This window comes from Agelaius tricolor, unplaced genomic scaffold, assembly GCF_023055355.1.
Source record: "Agelaius tricolor isolate 1412-34295 unplaced genomic scaffold, bAgeTri1.0.p SCAF_32, whole genome shotgun sequence".
NCBI lineage: Eukaryota > Metazoa > Chordata > Aves > Passeriformes > Icteridae > Agelaius > Agelaius tricolor.
Genome location: NW_027269292.1, coordinates 5,868,903 through 5,881,890, shown reverse-complemented (window position 1 = coordinate 5,881,890; position 12,988 = coordinate 5,868,903). Strand labels below are relative to the sequence as shown.

Here is a 12,988-nt window from a genome sequence, read left to right as displayed (position 1 = left end):
GAAGGCTGATTTATTATTTCATGATCTCTATTATATTAAAAGAAAATGAGATCTTAGAATTATAGTAAAAGCCTGGCGGTGGGGGGAAGAGAGGGATGGGGCAGGGCGAGCTGGGGAGTGGTGAAGGGCAGAGAGAGGGATGGGGCAGGGGCAGGCTGGAAGTTCGAGTAGGGGTGGGGGGCTGAGAAGGGGACACGACAGAAGAGGGCTGAGGGGAGGAGGTAAGGGTTAGGAGGGGGCAACTCCGTATCTCCCAGACCAAAGCTGCAGCGAAGTAAAGCTCTGGTTGCCCTGGCAGCGCCAAACGCCTCCTGCAAACTGAATTCAGGAACTGGCATTCAGTTTTTAAACAGATTCTCAGTGTACATATCAGTTTTCCTTCTGCTTTATTGTTCCACAATATCCAGAATATGGTGGCCTCATCAAGTCATCCCATGCCATGCACAGAAAAACTGGATTAATGGGGCTGAATCCTGGCAGCTAGCACTGAAACCAGTAGGAACTGGTGTGGGACATCAAGCACTAAAGCCATACAAGAGCTGCAGCTAGTACTAAATTGTTTACAGCTATTTTCTATACAAGGAAAAGTTGTGAGATATAAAAGGAGACGACAATTTTATATAGCAAAATGTACAAATAAACCTACAGGACAAGTACTTCATGACTGTACTGTTTTGACAGGACTTAATGGTTTTGATACCGTCTTTGCTGAACATTTGTTTTTTGAACAGGGGATCAAGGACTTCCAGTGAGAAACTGCATTCATTTTCCAGAAGAGTAGCATGTTTGTGGGTAAAACCTGCATGACACCCCTGATAGCCAAGCAAGAACCTGGTTTAGACAGTGCAGAATCAACAGGCCATGAACTGGAATTTGTTTTTAATATCTATATAAAAAATAATGAGTGATTTACAGGTCTCTCTCTAGTCAGAAGCTCAGAAGTCTGTATAAAGGTGCTGTACAATATATAAACATTTACACCCAGTAGATCCATACATTGCGTAGCATTCCAAGGCCACATGGCTAAGTCCGATATAGGAAATACAGATACAAGGTCTATGGAAGGAGAAATCACACACAGGTAAGACATTATCAGGTCACATGAACATATAGAAAAATACAGTTGATGGCAGGGAAATAATTTCAGTGGGGCTAATTCATCTGGAATTAAAGGACTGGATTTTTCGCTATACTCAGTGGTCAGGCCAAGTGCACACAGCTCAACATCAGCCAACCTCTGGGGAAGAACACAGGGCATTTTCTACACAGGCTACTTCAAAGTATTAAATTTTCACAGTCATATTCCACCCAGGGAGTATTTGTACGTGTTATGCTACATAGCAACCCTGGTGTCAAGCAGGTGAGCACAGTTCAGAGCTGCTTTAAAGCCTTTTGCATTCCCAAAGTCTTTGTTTAAAAGCTGTTTGAGCACTCAGCTGTACTCGTGAAGAATTCCACTCAGAACTGCCTCACTGTGCTTTGTTAGCCTTCAAAAACATTTAATGTTTCAAAGCCAAAATGAGATATTCACTTGCAAAGAGCAAATTATGTTTGTATTTTAAGTAAGTAAAGCTCAGTGATTTACTCTTCTTTCTCCAGCAAAGGGCCTTCTTTCACCACTTTTCTCCAGTCATTAAAAATCTCAGATGTCAGGAAATAATCACTAAAACTGTGAATAAAATAAACCCCTTCCATTTCTATTGTTCTTACAGCTGTAGGACTGATGTGACAGTAGGTTCTGGTGGTAACATCCCTCTTTAAAACATCTCTGCCAGCCCAAACCATAGATGGGATGTCTCCTGTATCCTGTTTGTCACCAATGCTCCTTGATCACACATCCATAGTAAATAGGGGAGAGTTCTAAAATATACAGGCAAGAACTTCACTGAAAAAGCTGCTCTGGTAGCTGAGTCTGTCCTAAGGTCGGTTCTTACCTCTACAGAGGGGAAAAAAGCCCAATTCCTAACTAGCATTAAATAATTAAAGATTGGACTTCAGTATGAACTCCACACTGAGGCTGAGGGTGTCATGGTGCCACAAGTGAAACCAAAGGAATTGTGTTATTTAACAGAACTCAGAATCTTCTTTCATCTCATGGGTGTTTGCAACCCAAATCCCTGTGAATCAAGGAACTAAAGTGATTCTGCTGTGTCAGAAAAAGCAAAATTACAAAATTGTGTCAAATACATATACCAGGGTTTTGTATTAGGTATAAAAATTCCAGGAAACATATGAACTGAGCAGCATCAGCAGCTAATTTGCTGTCCTGGAACTGACAGAACCAACTCACCTGTGTTCTCCCTGACCCAGCAAGAACACGTGGGTTTCCTGAAGTAAACATGCAACCTGCTCCAGAGAAAACACCTAAACCTGCCTTGTCTCTGACTGGAATCCATGTGGGAAGGGTTAGATTGACTGGATTCAGTAGATAGCTTGGCACAACAACAGGAATTGAGTCAGGATCACATTGGCAACAGAGGCATTAAATAACTTTGTTCAGAGTTCACAATACTCGGGGAAGCTGCAGCAGTGCAAGACTGGGAGCAGCAGACATGGCCTGCAAAGGGACATGGGGACAGCAGCTCAGGAAGGGTTTCACTGAAGCAATCTGAAAATCCTTCATGGAGTTTAGATAATTTAAGAACAAATCAAATACTTCCCCCCCACAACCAGTTTCTGAGGAAGAAAAAAAAAAAAAAAAAAAAAACTGTGTGAGAAAAACCAATGCTTTAAATTACCCTTACTGGAAAATTGATCAAAACATGTTTGTTCTCAAAAAAACAAAAAACAGCGTCTCTCAGTCTGTCACAGCCATTTTCCAGGCACCCCTGCTACTGGGGTGCCCTTACAGCCACTGGGGACCCTCCACGGCCCAGGAGTTATCAGTATTTTCCTTACTGGAGAATTCTTCTCAGGTTGGGAAGTTCCATCTTTGGTTTCATTGTGTCTCTCCATGTGTCTTTCTCCATGGTGTCTGTTCAGCATAAGAGCTTCCTGTGTTTCCACCGTCTTTTGTTTCTCCATGGAAAGCAGTGGGATATTGGAAAGGCTGGAGGTTTTGAATCTGCTGGAACTTGTGTCTCCAGAGCTGGACTTGGTTAATAAATCATCCTCAGAGGCATTTCTCCTGGGGTCCCTGAAGAGAAGGTTATTCCCACTAAACAATGGCTAATGTTGGTCTGCAGAACACCCTTTTGTCTTTCCTGGGGTCTTCTGCTTCATTTACTGGGGGTGTCTGTGGGGTTACTGGGGGGTTTCTGTGGGGTGACTGGGGGGTTACTGGGGGGTGACTGGGGGGTTACTGGGAGGTGTCTGGGGGGTTACTGGGGGATTTCTGTGGGTTTGTTGGGGGATTTTGGGCAGCAGCCAGCACTGGCCCCTGGGGATGGAGGGATTTGGGGTTACTGGGGGGTGACTGTGGGGTTACTGGGGGGGTGTCTGGGGGGTTACTGAGGGATTTCTGTGGGTTTGTTGGGGGGTGTCTGGGGGGTTACTGGGGGTGTCCGTGGGGTTACTGGGGGATTTCGGGCAGCAGCCAGCGCTGGCCCCTGGGGATGGAGGGATTTGGGGTTACTGGGGGGTGGCTGTGGGGTTACTGGGGGGTTTCTGTGGGGTTACTGGGGGGTGACTGTGGGGTTACTGAGGGATTTCTGTGGGTTTGTTGGGGGGTGTCTGGGGGGTTACTGGGGGTGTCCGTGGGGTTACTGGGGGATTTCGGGCAGCAGCCAGCGCTGGCCCCTGGGGATGGAGGGATTTGGGGTTACTGGGGGGTGGCTGTGGGGTTACTGGGGGATTTCGGGCAGCAGCCAGCGCCGGCCCCTGGGGATGGAGGATTTGGGGTTACTGGGGGGGACAGTGCTTTGTCCTGGCGCCCTGGGGTGTCCGGACAGTGCTCCCCAGCTTGGGGGGAGCTCCCTGCTGGCCCGGCAGACAAAGCTGGCTGGAGCTGGCAGCAGGAGGAGGGGATGGGGCTGCCCGGGCGCTTCTCCCTGCTCTGCTTTTCCAAGTGCTTTTCAAGCCTTTTCTTTTCTTCTTCTGTGCTTTCAAAAGCTGCTGAGAGGCAGCAAAAGGAGCCGGCGGTGGCTGAGGAAGGGCGGGAGCGATCCGGGCTCCCTCCCCTGGGCCGGCTGCAGCCGCGGGGCTCTGCCGGCACCCCAGGGGAGGGCTCCGTCTGTCCCGGGCAGTTTTTCGAGTCGAGTGAGTGCCTGCTCTTCCCAGCCCGAGCCAGGCCAGCCCGCGGGGGCCTTCCCACCAGCCGGGTGATGCTAATCCCTGCCGACTGCGCTGTCTCAGCCATCTCCACGCTCCCGTGACAGCGTCAGGTGAGGCGAGCAGCGCTCCCAGCAGCCTGCCAGGACCCACTTTGTCTCACGTGAGAGGGTCGAGATGCCCCGGGGGCTGGGGCAAACCCTCCTCCTCTTCCTCACCTACCAAAAACCCCCTGCTGCATCCGGAGCCGGCCCCCTCCTCAATCGCCTCCTTTGCCTCTGGCCTCAGCTTCTCTGTTCGAGAGAAAGGAAAATAAAATTTGCCAATAAAATGGGCCATGAAAACGGCGCTGGAGGAAGCAGCACAGCCCAGGATGGAGACACAGATGTGAGCTGGGCAGCCGGGCTGGGGGCAGAGCTGTGCCCTGGGTGCCAATGCCAGCATCTCTCAGTCCCTCGCTGCCCAGCTCCGTGGTGACACCACTTCCTTCCGACTTAGAGAAGTGTCAGCCCCACCCGAGCTATCCCGGTGCGCGGCGCTGCCCACCCAGTGCTGTCACAACGGCACCGGTGACACGAGAAACCTCCGGACCCCACAGCGTCGCGTCCCAGCACCCCACGAGTGGCGCGGCCAGAGCATCCCAGCACCCACTCGCCACCCCCTCCCTCCCTCCCTCCCTCCCTCCCTCCCTCCCCTCCCTCCCTCCGCGGAGACGCCAGACCTCCAGAAGAGCCAAGAAACGCTGCATTAGGCAGGTTCGGGATAATCTGGGCTCTCCCGCCCCTTTTCTCCCACAAAGGTCTGCTCTTAATCCCCTCGAGCGAGCGAGCGAGCGAGCAGCGGCTGTGAGAGCAGCGCTCTCCCTGGCAGTGGGGCTGGGATGAGCTCGGGATTCACCGCCAGTGCCGGGGGGGCCGCGGTGGCCGTGGAGCCCACCCCGGGGCGATGTGGAGCCCACCCCGGGGCGATGTGGAGCCCATCCCGGGGCGATGTGGAGCCCATCCCGGGGCGATGTGGAGCCCCGCACCAGCACCCACGCTGGGCTCCTTAGGTGAGCACGGTTTCCCTGTCATCGTGTCCCACCCATCCACGGCCTGGAGGGACCCCAGGCCCCCCCAAAAAGGGATCGAGCAGTGGGGGCTGGCTGGGGACAAGGAGAAGGGGCAGCGGAGGGATGTGGGTGCAGCCTCGTGGGTGTCACGGTCACGAGTGGAACGGGGACATCGCTGCTGCCCTGCGGCTGAAGCCGCCTCCTCCTGGCATCTCAGCGCGGTTCTTAATTCCCCGTAATTAATTAGAGTCGGTCACCCAGCAGCACCTCAACCCCGCCGCTCTGCCAGGGGTGCGGCCAGCTCTGAGCTCTGCCCATGGGGATCCCACTCGTGACCCGCGGCGGGGAGGGACCTGTGAGCCCCCGGCCCCTCCATCCCCCGGAGGTGCCGAGCCCCCGCTCCTGTCCCCACTCCTGTCCCGGTCCCTGTCCCTGTCCCGGTCCCCCCACCCCGGGATGCCCCGGGCGGGGCCCAGGGTTCCGCCCCACTCGTGTTTGAATGGAGAGCGTGGGTCCGCCCCGTGACGTGGCGCTGTGCCATTGGTCCGGGCGGGGCGATGATGTCATCGCCGGGCTGGGGGGGGCGCTCCGTTCCGGCGCGGCGCGGCCATGGACCGGCGGCGGCGGCGGCGGGGCCCGGGCGAGCAGGTACGGGAGGGGCGGACACCGGGGGCTGCGGGGGTCGCGGCGGCCCGGCGAGACTCAGCCCCGCTTGGCCAGGTCCGGCCCGGCCCGGCTCGTCCCGGTGTGGCGGGATCCCGCCGCGCTCAGCTCGGCTATTGTCCGGCGGGCGGGCGGGGTCCCCGGCGCCGCCGCGCTCCGGTACCGGGAAGAGGGGCGGCCGGGACCCCCCGCCCCATTCCCCGCCGGGCCGTGGGGCCGGTGCGCGGCGCGGGCGGGTGAAGGGGTTAACGGGTTAACAGGATGCGGAGCGCTGTTTGCCCAGCGCGGGGCACCGGCCCGGCTCAGCGCACCCCGCCCCACCGGCCGTGGGCGCCCGTTCGCTCCGCCGAGCCCCGCGCGGGGGTGGCGGTGGTCGGAGCGGGGCGGTGGCTGCCCGCGGCCCGTGTGGGGAAGGTGGATCCTCGGCGGCTGGAGTGGGTCCAGCGGCACCCGGGGCTGGGCGCCGGCGGGTGCTGAGTCAGAGCCGCCCGAAATCCCCGTCCCGTTCATTCCCCGGTGTTCCCGGACAGGGGTCCCGGCTGACCGCAGCCTGCCCTCCGCCCTGCCGGGGCGGCGGGGTCCCCACCGCTGCCACGGGTGCCCGGAGAGAGGCAGTGCCCGGTTCTAGCAGCGCTGGGCACGGGGCTGGCTCCCGGAGCCGCTCCGGTGCCCGCAGAACCGCGGGGCTGTGGGCAGCGAGCGCTCGCGGGGCGCTGGACTCGTCCCACGCCGCCCCGGTTTGACCCCGCTCTGGCAGCAGCAGCAGCAGCAGTGTGGAGTATGGATGTTTCCAAGCGCCGAATCTATGGATCAGGGCGGCTGTTCCAAAGGCAGTTGGGATCTATAGAGCAGGAGAGCTGTTCTAGAGGGATCGTTAACGGGCTCTGGGGGGAAACTGAGGCACAGCGTGCCGTCTGTGCCGCCAGGACAGGGCTCGTTCCCCAGCCTGGGCACGCAGTAAACAAATCTGTTTTGGACGCAGCTCCCTCGGAAACCGTGGAGCGACTCCAGCTGAGCTTTAGCACCGAGGAGGCTCAGCGTGTTTGGGGGTGCAGAGCGAGCCTGGCCGAGCCCCGATCCCCGAATATTCCCCGGCTCGGTGCCCGGGCTGAGCGGCCGCGGGGCTCCATCCCCGGCCCCCAGCGCCAGCCCCAGCGCCGCCGGCGTTGTGCTGACCGTGCCGCTCGCTGCCTTTGTTCGCTGCGTTTTGTCCCGAGCAGGAACAGCCGCGCAGGGCCCCCCGAGCCGGGCTCCGGGCCCCCGGCAGGTAGGGAGCCGTGGGATGTCTGCCTGCTCACTTCCCGTCCAGCCCAGCGAAACCGCAGGAATCCGGAGCCCGGCGCTGGTCGGGAGGTCTGTTCAGCCCCGGGATCCTGTGGCAGCCCGGGCAGAGCCTGTTGCAGAGAGACAGAGCCAGGAGATAACCTTTCCCCCCTGGAAAAGTCCCCTCCTGGCCCTGCAGAGCCGCGGGCTGGTTCGCGGCCTCGGAGCTGGAGGATTTATGGCCCTGTGCGTGTTCTGGCGTGTCCTGCCAGCGGTTCCTCGCTGAACTCTGGCTACCTCCCGGCTCTTGGCAGTCCCCTCCGGGAGCGCTTCTCTGCTTTTGGCACCGGCCGTGAGTTCCCAGCCTGGTGCCGATCCGTGTGCTGAGAGCCCCGGTGGGAGCCAAGCTTCTCCTCCCTCCCCGGCTGCCATCTCTCCATCCCCGGCTCTGGAGCTCGCTGCCAGGGCCCTTTCCACTTACAGAGGCCGCTCGGTGCATCCCGGGGTTGCTGCAGCAGCGTCCCGGTGCCAGGGACAGGACCAGACCTGTCACCGCGCCGGGGCGGGGGCGGTCACCGACAGCACCGCCTGCCCCCGGGCCCTGGGAAGAGTCGCTGGGGAGCCGAACCGAGGGTGTGACAGCGGCTGTGTCCCCTCCTGGGCCGGCGGTGGCGGGGTGTGAGCCGTGCCCTGTCTCCGGCTGCCGTCTGCCAGGCTCCAAGATCAAAGCATCAAAGGATCCCCGAGGGGCAGCGCACCCCAGAGCGGCGCTGAGCGGGCGGGGCGGCCTCCCTGTCCCGTGTGTGGGTTCTCCCTGGCCCTGGGCAGTGTGGGGGACCCGACCGGTCCGGCAGAGCCCCTGCCCCAGCGCTGGCAGGGCGGGGAGAGCACCCTCTGATCTCGGGGTGCTGCCTGGGGGGCTCTGCTTGGGGAAGCCGGGGAGCTCGTTTGGAGCCGGCTGGGCCGGCCAGGAGGCTCTCCCAGCTTGGCTCTCCCAGCTTGGCTCTCCCAGCCTGTGAGCGGGAAGAGCTGGGGGCAGGATGCATGGGAATGTGGCTGGACTTGGCGTCTCTCCTGTGTGCACTCACTCGCTGGCCTCCTTCTCTGAGCCACTTTCACTCTGGTCCCCACGGGTGACTGATGCTGAGCAGGATGAGATGGAGAGGATGGGGCAGGGGGGATCTCATGGGGAGCCTGCACCATCAGGACACGTGGGCCTGGCCAGGGATGTCCCAGTTCTGCACTGTCCTACAAGCAGACAGTCATTGACAGGGACAGTTGTGTCCCTGGGCACCTCAGGTTCTCACTCCCAGAGCCACAGGGCTCACAGGGCAGGTGGGAGGCAGCACAGGGCTGTCAGTACCAGTTATCCCTCTTGTCCTCGAGCCGTGTGTGCAGGTCCTGTCCCCTCCCCTTACCCCAAAGCCCTGCTGGGGCTTGGCTGTGCTCTGGGCAGCGCTGCCAGGTGCCTGTGAAGTCTCTCGGGTTACCAGCAGCTTCCCCTGGTAGGTGGCTGGAAAGGCAGCGATGCCTCCCTGGCCTGGTTTCCTTTGTGAAAGCACCAGCAGCAGCGGGAATGTCACAGGATCTGCTCTCCCCGAGCGACAGGAGGAGAAAAGGGCTCTGTGTCCAGCTCCCCAGGCCGGGCTGTGTGGGCAGCACTGTCCATCTGTGCTGCCATCGCCTCTCGGGGCGAGCTGGGAGTGAAGCATCGAGGGATGGGGGGAGATTTTGGCCGCTGTGAAGGCTGGAGCGTTTAGGGGAGGGGGCCACGCTGTTCCTGTGCAGGCTGTGAGGGTGATGGAGCCCTGCTGGCCCGGCTGGGACCGCTCCAACCTCCCGGTGGCCCCTTTGCAAAGTATCTCACAAATGCTGAACTTGGCCCCGAAATCTAAATACAAGGGAGGGACAGTCCCCAGATGGCCTAAATCAGCAGCACGGTTGCCTGGCCCAGCTGGGGAGCTCGCCGGGAGTGTTTGTTTTATGGGAAAGCAGAGGCTGCAGGAATGCTGGCCTGGAAGGAGACCTTGGAAGGGGAAAGCGTTCGTGCCATGCACACGCGTGAGGGAGATCCCAGAGAGGCAGCGGGGCCCAGGGAGCTGCTCCTCTCTGCTGGGATGGGCTGAGGGGGAAGGAATTCCCCTGGCTGCTGGTTTGAGGTGCAGGGAAGGAGGTGAGGCTGCTGGGTGGCTTCTCCTGCTGCTGGGGGTGAACTGGGGGCTCCCCAGCCGGTCCCCATGTGCCATCATCCCCCTGGGGGCTCAGGCTGTGCCTCCCTGGGCTGCTGGGATCTGGACAGGGAGTGTGGCCATGTGCCACCAGCACCGTGCCACGGGGCACTCCTGCCCTGGCCAGGCCCATGCCAGAGCCAGGCACGGCAGGGTTGGGCAGGGGACTTTGCCCCAGCGTGGGGCCAGAGTCCATCGTGCCCTGCCTGTGCTCCTGCCGCTGCTCTGGGGGACAGCGGGGTGTCACAGCCTGCCTCTGGGCAGGGAACGGGCTGGAGGTGTCCCCTGGCACCCCTGGCTGGGTGCTGTGGCTCCCGGGGGTGCTGTCCAGCCGGGCAGGACCCAGCTGTGCTGGGACCATCGCTGCCCGTGGGCTGTGGAGCCGGGCTCGCTGCCAGCTGAGGGGATGTGGCCCCTGTCGCACGGCTCGTTCCAAGGCCACACGTCCGTGTCCCTTCCCCGTGCGTGTCACGGGGCGCGGTGTCGCCGGCGGTGCCCGGAGGGAGGAAGAGGGCGGCCACGGGCCCTTCCTCCCCGGCTGCCTCTGCCGGGACCACCTGGGGCTGCCTGGCGCCACGGGATGCGGCCACACGCTCGCTGTCCTTGTCCCCTCCTGCACGGATGGCTTGGACGGCTCGGCTGGTGGCCCCGCGGTGGCCGAGGGAAGGAGGAACGTGCCCGCTTGTGCCCTCTGCCATTGCGGTCGGGCAGAGCCCTCGTCATTTCTGTCACCTCTGAGTCACAGCGGTGACCATGACAAGGCTGGGGAGGGTGGGGATGGTCGCACATGGGCTCAGCTCCGAGGGTTTGGGGGGGCTCCAAGGCGGCAGCAGAGCAGTGTCCCCGTGTCCCCATCCTGCCGAGCATGAAGGGGTCCCCATGCTGGTCCCCCCGTCCCCCTGCTCGGCTGGCGGTGCCTCCCGGGGGCTCTACGCCCTCCTCACACACTTCCTGCCGTCTGTTTCCAATTCCTCCTGGCGTCTGCTCCTCCCCGCTTTCTTCCAATTAGGAAAAAAAAAAAAAAAAAAAAAATCCCAGGCATCTTCTCAGCGTGCTGCTCGCAGAGCCTGGAGCTGCCGTGCCCTGCTCGGGAGGGCTGGGGCTGCACGGGGAGGGGCAGAGGGTGCCCCTCTGTGCCCCCCATCCATGGGGACACAGAGTCAGGGATCATCCTGAGGGATTTCCGTGCCCAGGGCTTTCTCCTGAAGGTCTCTCTGCTCCGCGGTGGGTCTGGGGGTGTGGAGATGTGTCCCATGTGGAATGATGCCCTGCATGGAGCCAATTCCGAGGAGAGCCAAGCAGCTGGTGGGCACAGGGTCACATTTTGCAGCTTGGTGGGATCCTCGCAGCCTGACCGTGTCCCTCCCTCCTCTCCCCTAGGAGTGACCCCTCGGTGACACCAGCGGCATCCCGGCTGCGCAGCCCCATCCGTGAGCACCGGACCCAGGACCCAGCGAGGCACAGCCTCCCCTGGCTGCCACCATGCCCATCCTCAAGCAGCTCGTGTCCAACTCGGCGCACTCCAAGCGCCGCTCGCGGGCCGACCTGACGGCCGAGATGATCAGCGCTCCCTTGGGGGACTTCCGCCACACCATGCACGTGGGGCGCGCCGGGGACGCCTTCGGGGACACCTCCTTCCTCACCAGCAAGGCCGGGGAGCCGGTGCCGGAGGCGGGAGAGGAGCCTGGAGCCTCCAAGCCCGGCCTGCTGTCGCGGCGCTTCCGCAGCAGCAAGCGCTCGCAGTCGGTGACGCGCGGGGACCGGCGGGACATGCTGGGCTCGCTGCGCGACTCGGCGCTCTTCGTCAAGAACGCCGTGTCCCTGCCCCAGCTCAACGAGAAGGACGTGGACAGGAGCGCGGGGCAGCTGCCCAAGAGCCTCTCGTCCAGCCCCGTGAAGAAGCCGCCCGAGGAGGGGAGCCCCGAGGAGCAGCAGCGCCCCAACGGGGCGGCCGCGGGGCCGCTGAGCCCCGGCCTGGACGAGCGCGACTTCGGGGACATCACGGACCTGCCCGTGGGGCTGGCCAAGGGCAGCGCGGGCTTGAAGCACGCCGAGTCCATCATGTCCTTCCACATCGACCTGGGGCCCTCCATGCTCGGGGACGTGCTGAGCATCATGGATAAGGATCAGTGGGAGCAGGACGAAGATGCCGAGGCGGAGGAGAGCCGCGAGGAGGAGGAGGAGGAGGAGGAAGGGGAGCCTGCCCTGCCTGGCTCCCCGCTGGCAGCCCCGCCGAGCCAGAGCCCGGCCCGTGGCGCCGGTGGCCGCAGCCCCAGGGACAGCAGCCCGGTGTCCAGCTGCCCCTCGGAGCGCAGCCCTGTCCCCAGGCCACCGAGCCAGCGGGGAGGGGCCCTGAAACGCCCCGACAAGGAGTTCTCGTTCGCCGACGAGGATGACGACGAGATCCGGGTATAAAGCAGGGCCGAGCCCAGGGTCTGGTTCTCGCTGAGCTTGCTTGGACACAGGGCTGGACACCCCAAGAGGTGGCACTGGGGAGGACTCGGCTCCTGCCTCGTTCCCTCCGTGTGCTGCAGCAGGACAGAGCTCTGCTCCCAGGGCCGGGGCGTTCCTGACAGCCCCAGGCAGCTCCAGCACTTCCTGGGAGGGGGAAGCAGACTCGATTTTGGTTCTTTCTGTTGGACTTTGGATATTAGCTCCTTTCTCCTGCCCCCCCTGCCCGTGTAAAGCGATTTAGGATCCAACGAGACGAGCCTTTGGAGTTTTAGCCCTTTTAGTAATATATATATATTTTCCACCGTACAGTTTTTACTGTTTTCTGATTTGTACTTACCTTTCTCTACTCTCTTTTGGTTTTAACTGAGGGAAGATTTCCCATGAGGAAGAACTTGGCTCTGGAGCAAGGAGGTGGCCTGGGACTATGGGCAGCTCCATCTTCCTGGGTTTTTTGGGGACAGAAAAGCTTTTTTCTGCAGACCAAGAGTCTCCCAGTGCCGTGGCAGGTGCTCACTCCCCATCCCTCAGATGGATGGATGGATGGATGATTCCATCCCAAATGCTTGACTCTCCAACCAGCCTGGGGGTCGCAGGGATGCTCCCAGCCAGCTGCAGGGACGCTGATGGAAGTGTGGGTCTGTCCCCCTGTGGGAGGAGCTCCTGGAAGCCACCGGAGTCCTGGTGGGGCCAGGCAGTGGCGGGAGCAGGCGGCTGGAACAGGAGCTTTTATACCGTGTATGTACAAATGCAAGGAATAAAAGGAAATGGTAGTGACTGCAGTGGCCTGAGTTCCTGAGGGGTGACACGTGGGGGGGACCCGCTGCCCAAGCAGGACCCGTGTCCCTGTGCTGCCCCCACCCCTCTGCCCGTCCCTGGCTGCAGTGTGGGCACCTGCCGGGGCCCAGCTTTCTCTGCCCGTGTCCCGAGGAAGCAGCAGAGCCCCTGCTGGCCGGATCTGGCTCGGGGCTGGGACCCTCGGGCCAGGCAGCTCCTGCCAAGGGCTGGCTCTGCCAACGCTGCCCTCTCCTCGCCCAGCCCTGCTCCCTCCAGCCGGGGAGGAGGGGATGGGGCTGGGGGGCAGGACTGGCTGTCCCTGCTCCCACGGGCTGGGGGCCAAGGG

At 61.1% G+C, this 12,988-nt stretch overlaps 1 protein-coding gene and 1 long non-coding RNA gene across 2 annotated transcripts; one reads left to right on the top strand and one right to left on the bottom strand.

The window, feature by feature from the left end:
* Nucleotides 1–3,408: 3,408 nt before the first annotated feature.
* LOC139601940 (uncharacterized) lies at nucleotides 3,409–5,847 on the bottom strand. Its single transcript, XR_011683071.1, has 3 exons — nucleotides 4,931–5,847; nucleotides 4,432–4,502; nucleotides 3,409–4,348 (listed from the first exon to the last, which is right to left on the bottom strand). It is a non-coding gene; the product is annotated as an uncharacterized lncRNA (long non-coding RNA).
* On the top strand, nucleotides 5,804–12,643 carry CDC42EP4 (CDC42 effector protein 4). The gene is made up of 2 exons (XM_071451343.1): nucleotides 5,804–5,908; nucleotides 10,795–12,643. The coding sequence occupies exon 2, from the start codon at nucleotides 10,897–10,899 to the stop codon at nucleotides 11,827–11,829; it is 933 nt and encodes a 310-aa protein (XP_071307444.1). The 5' UTR covers nucleotides 5,804–5,908; nucleotides 10,795–10,896; the 3' UTR covers nucleotides 11,830–12,643.
* Nucleotides 12,644–12,988: the final 345 nt, after the last annotated feature.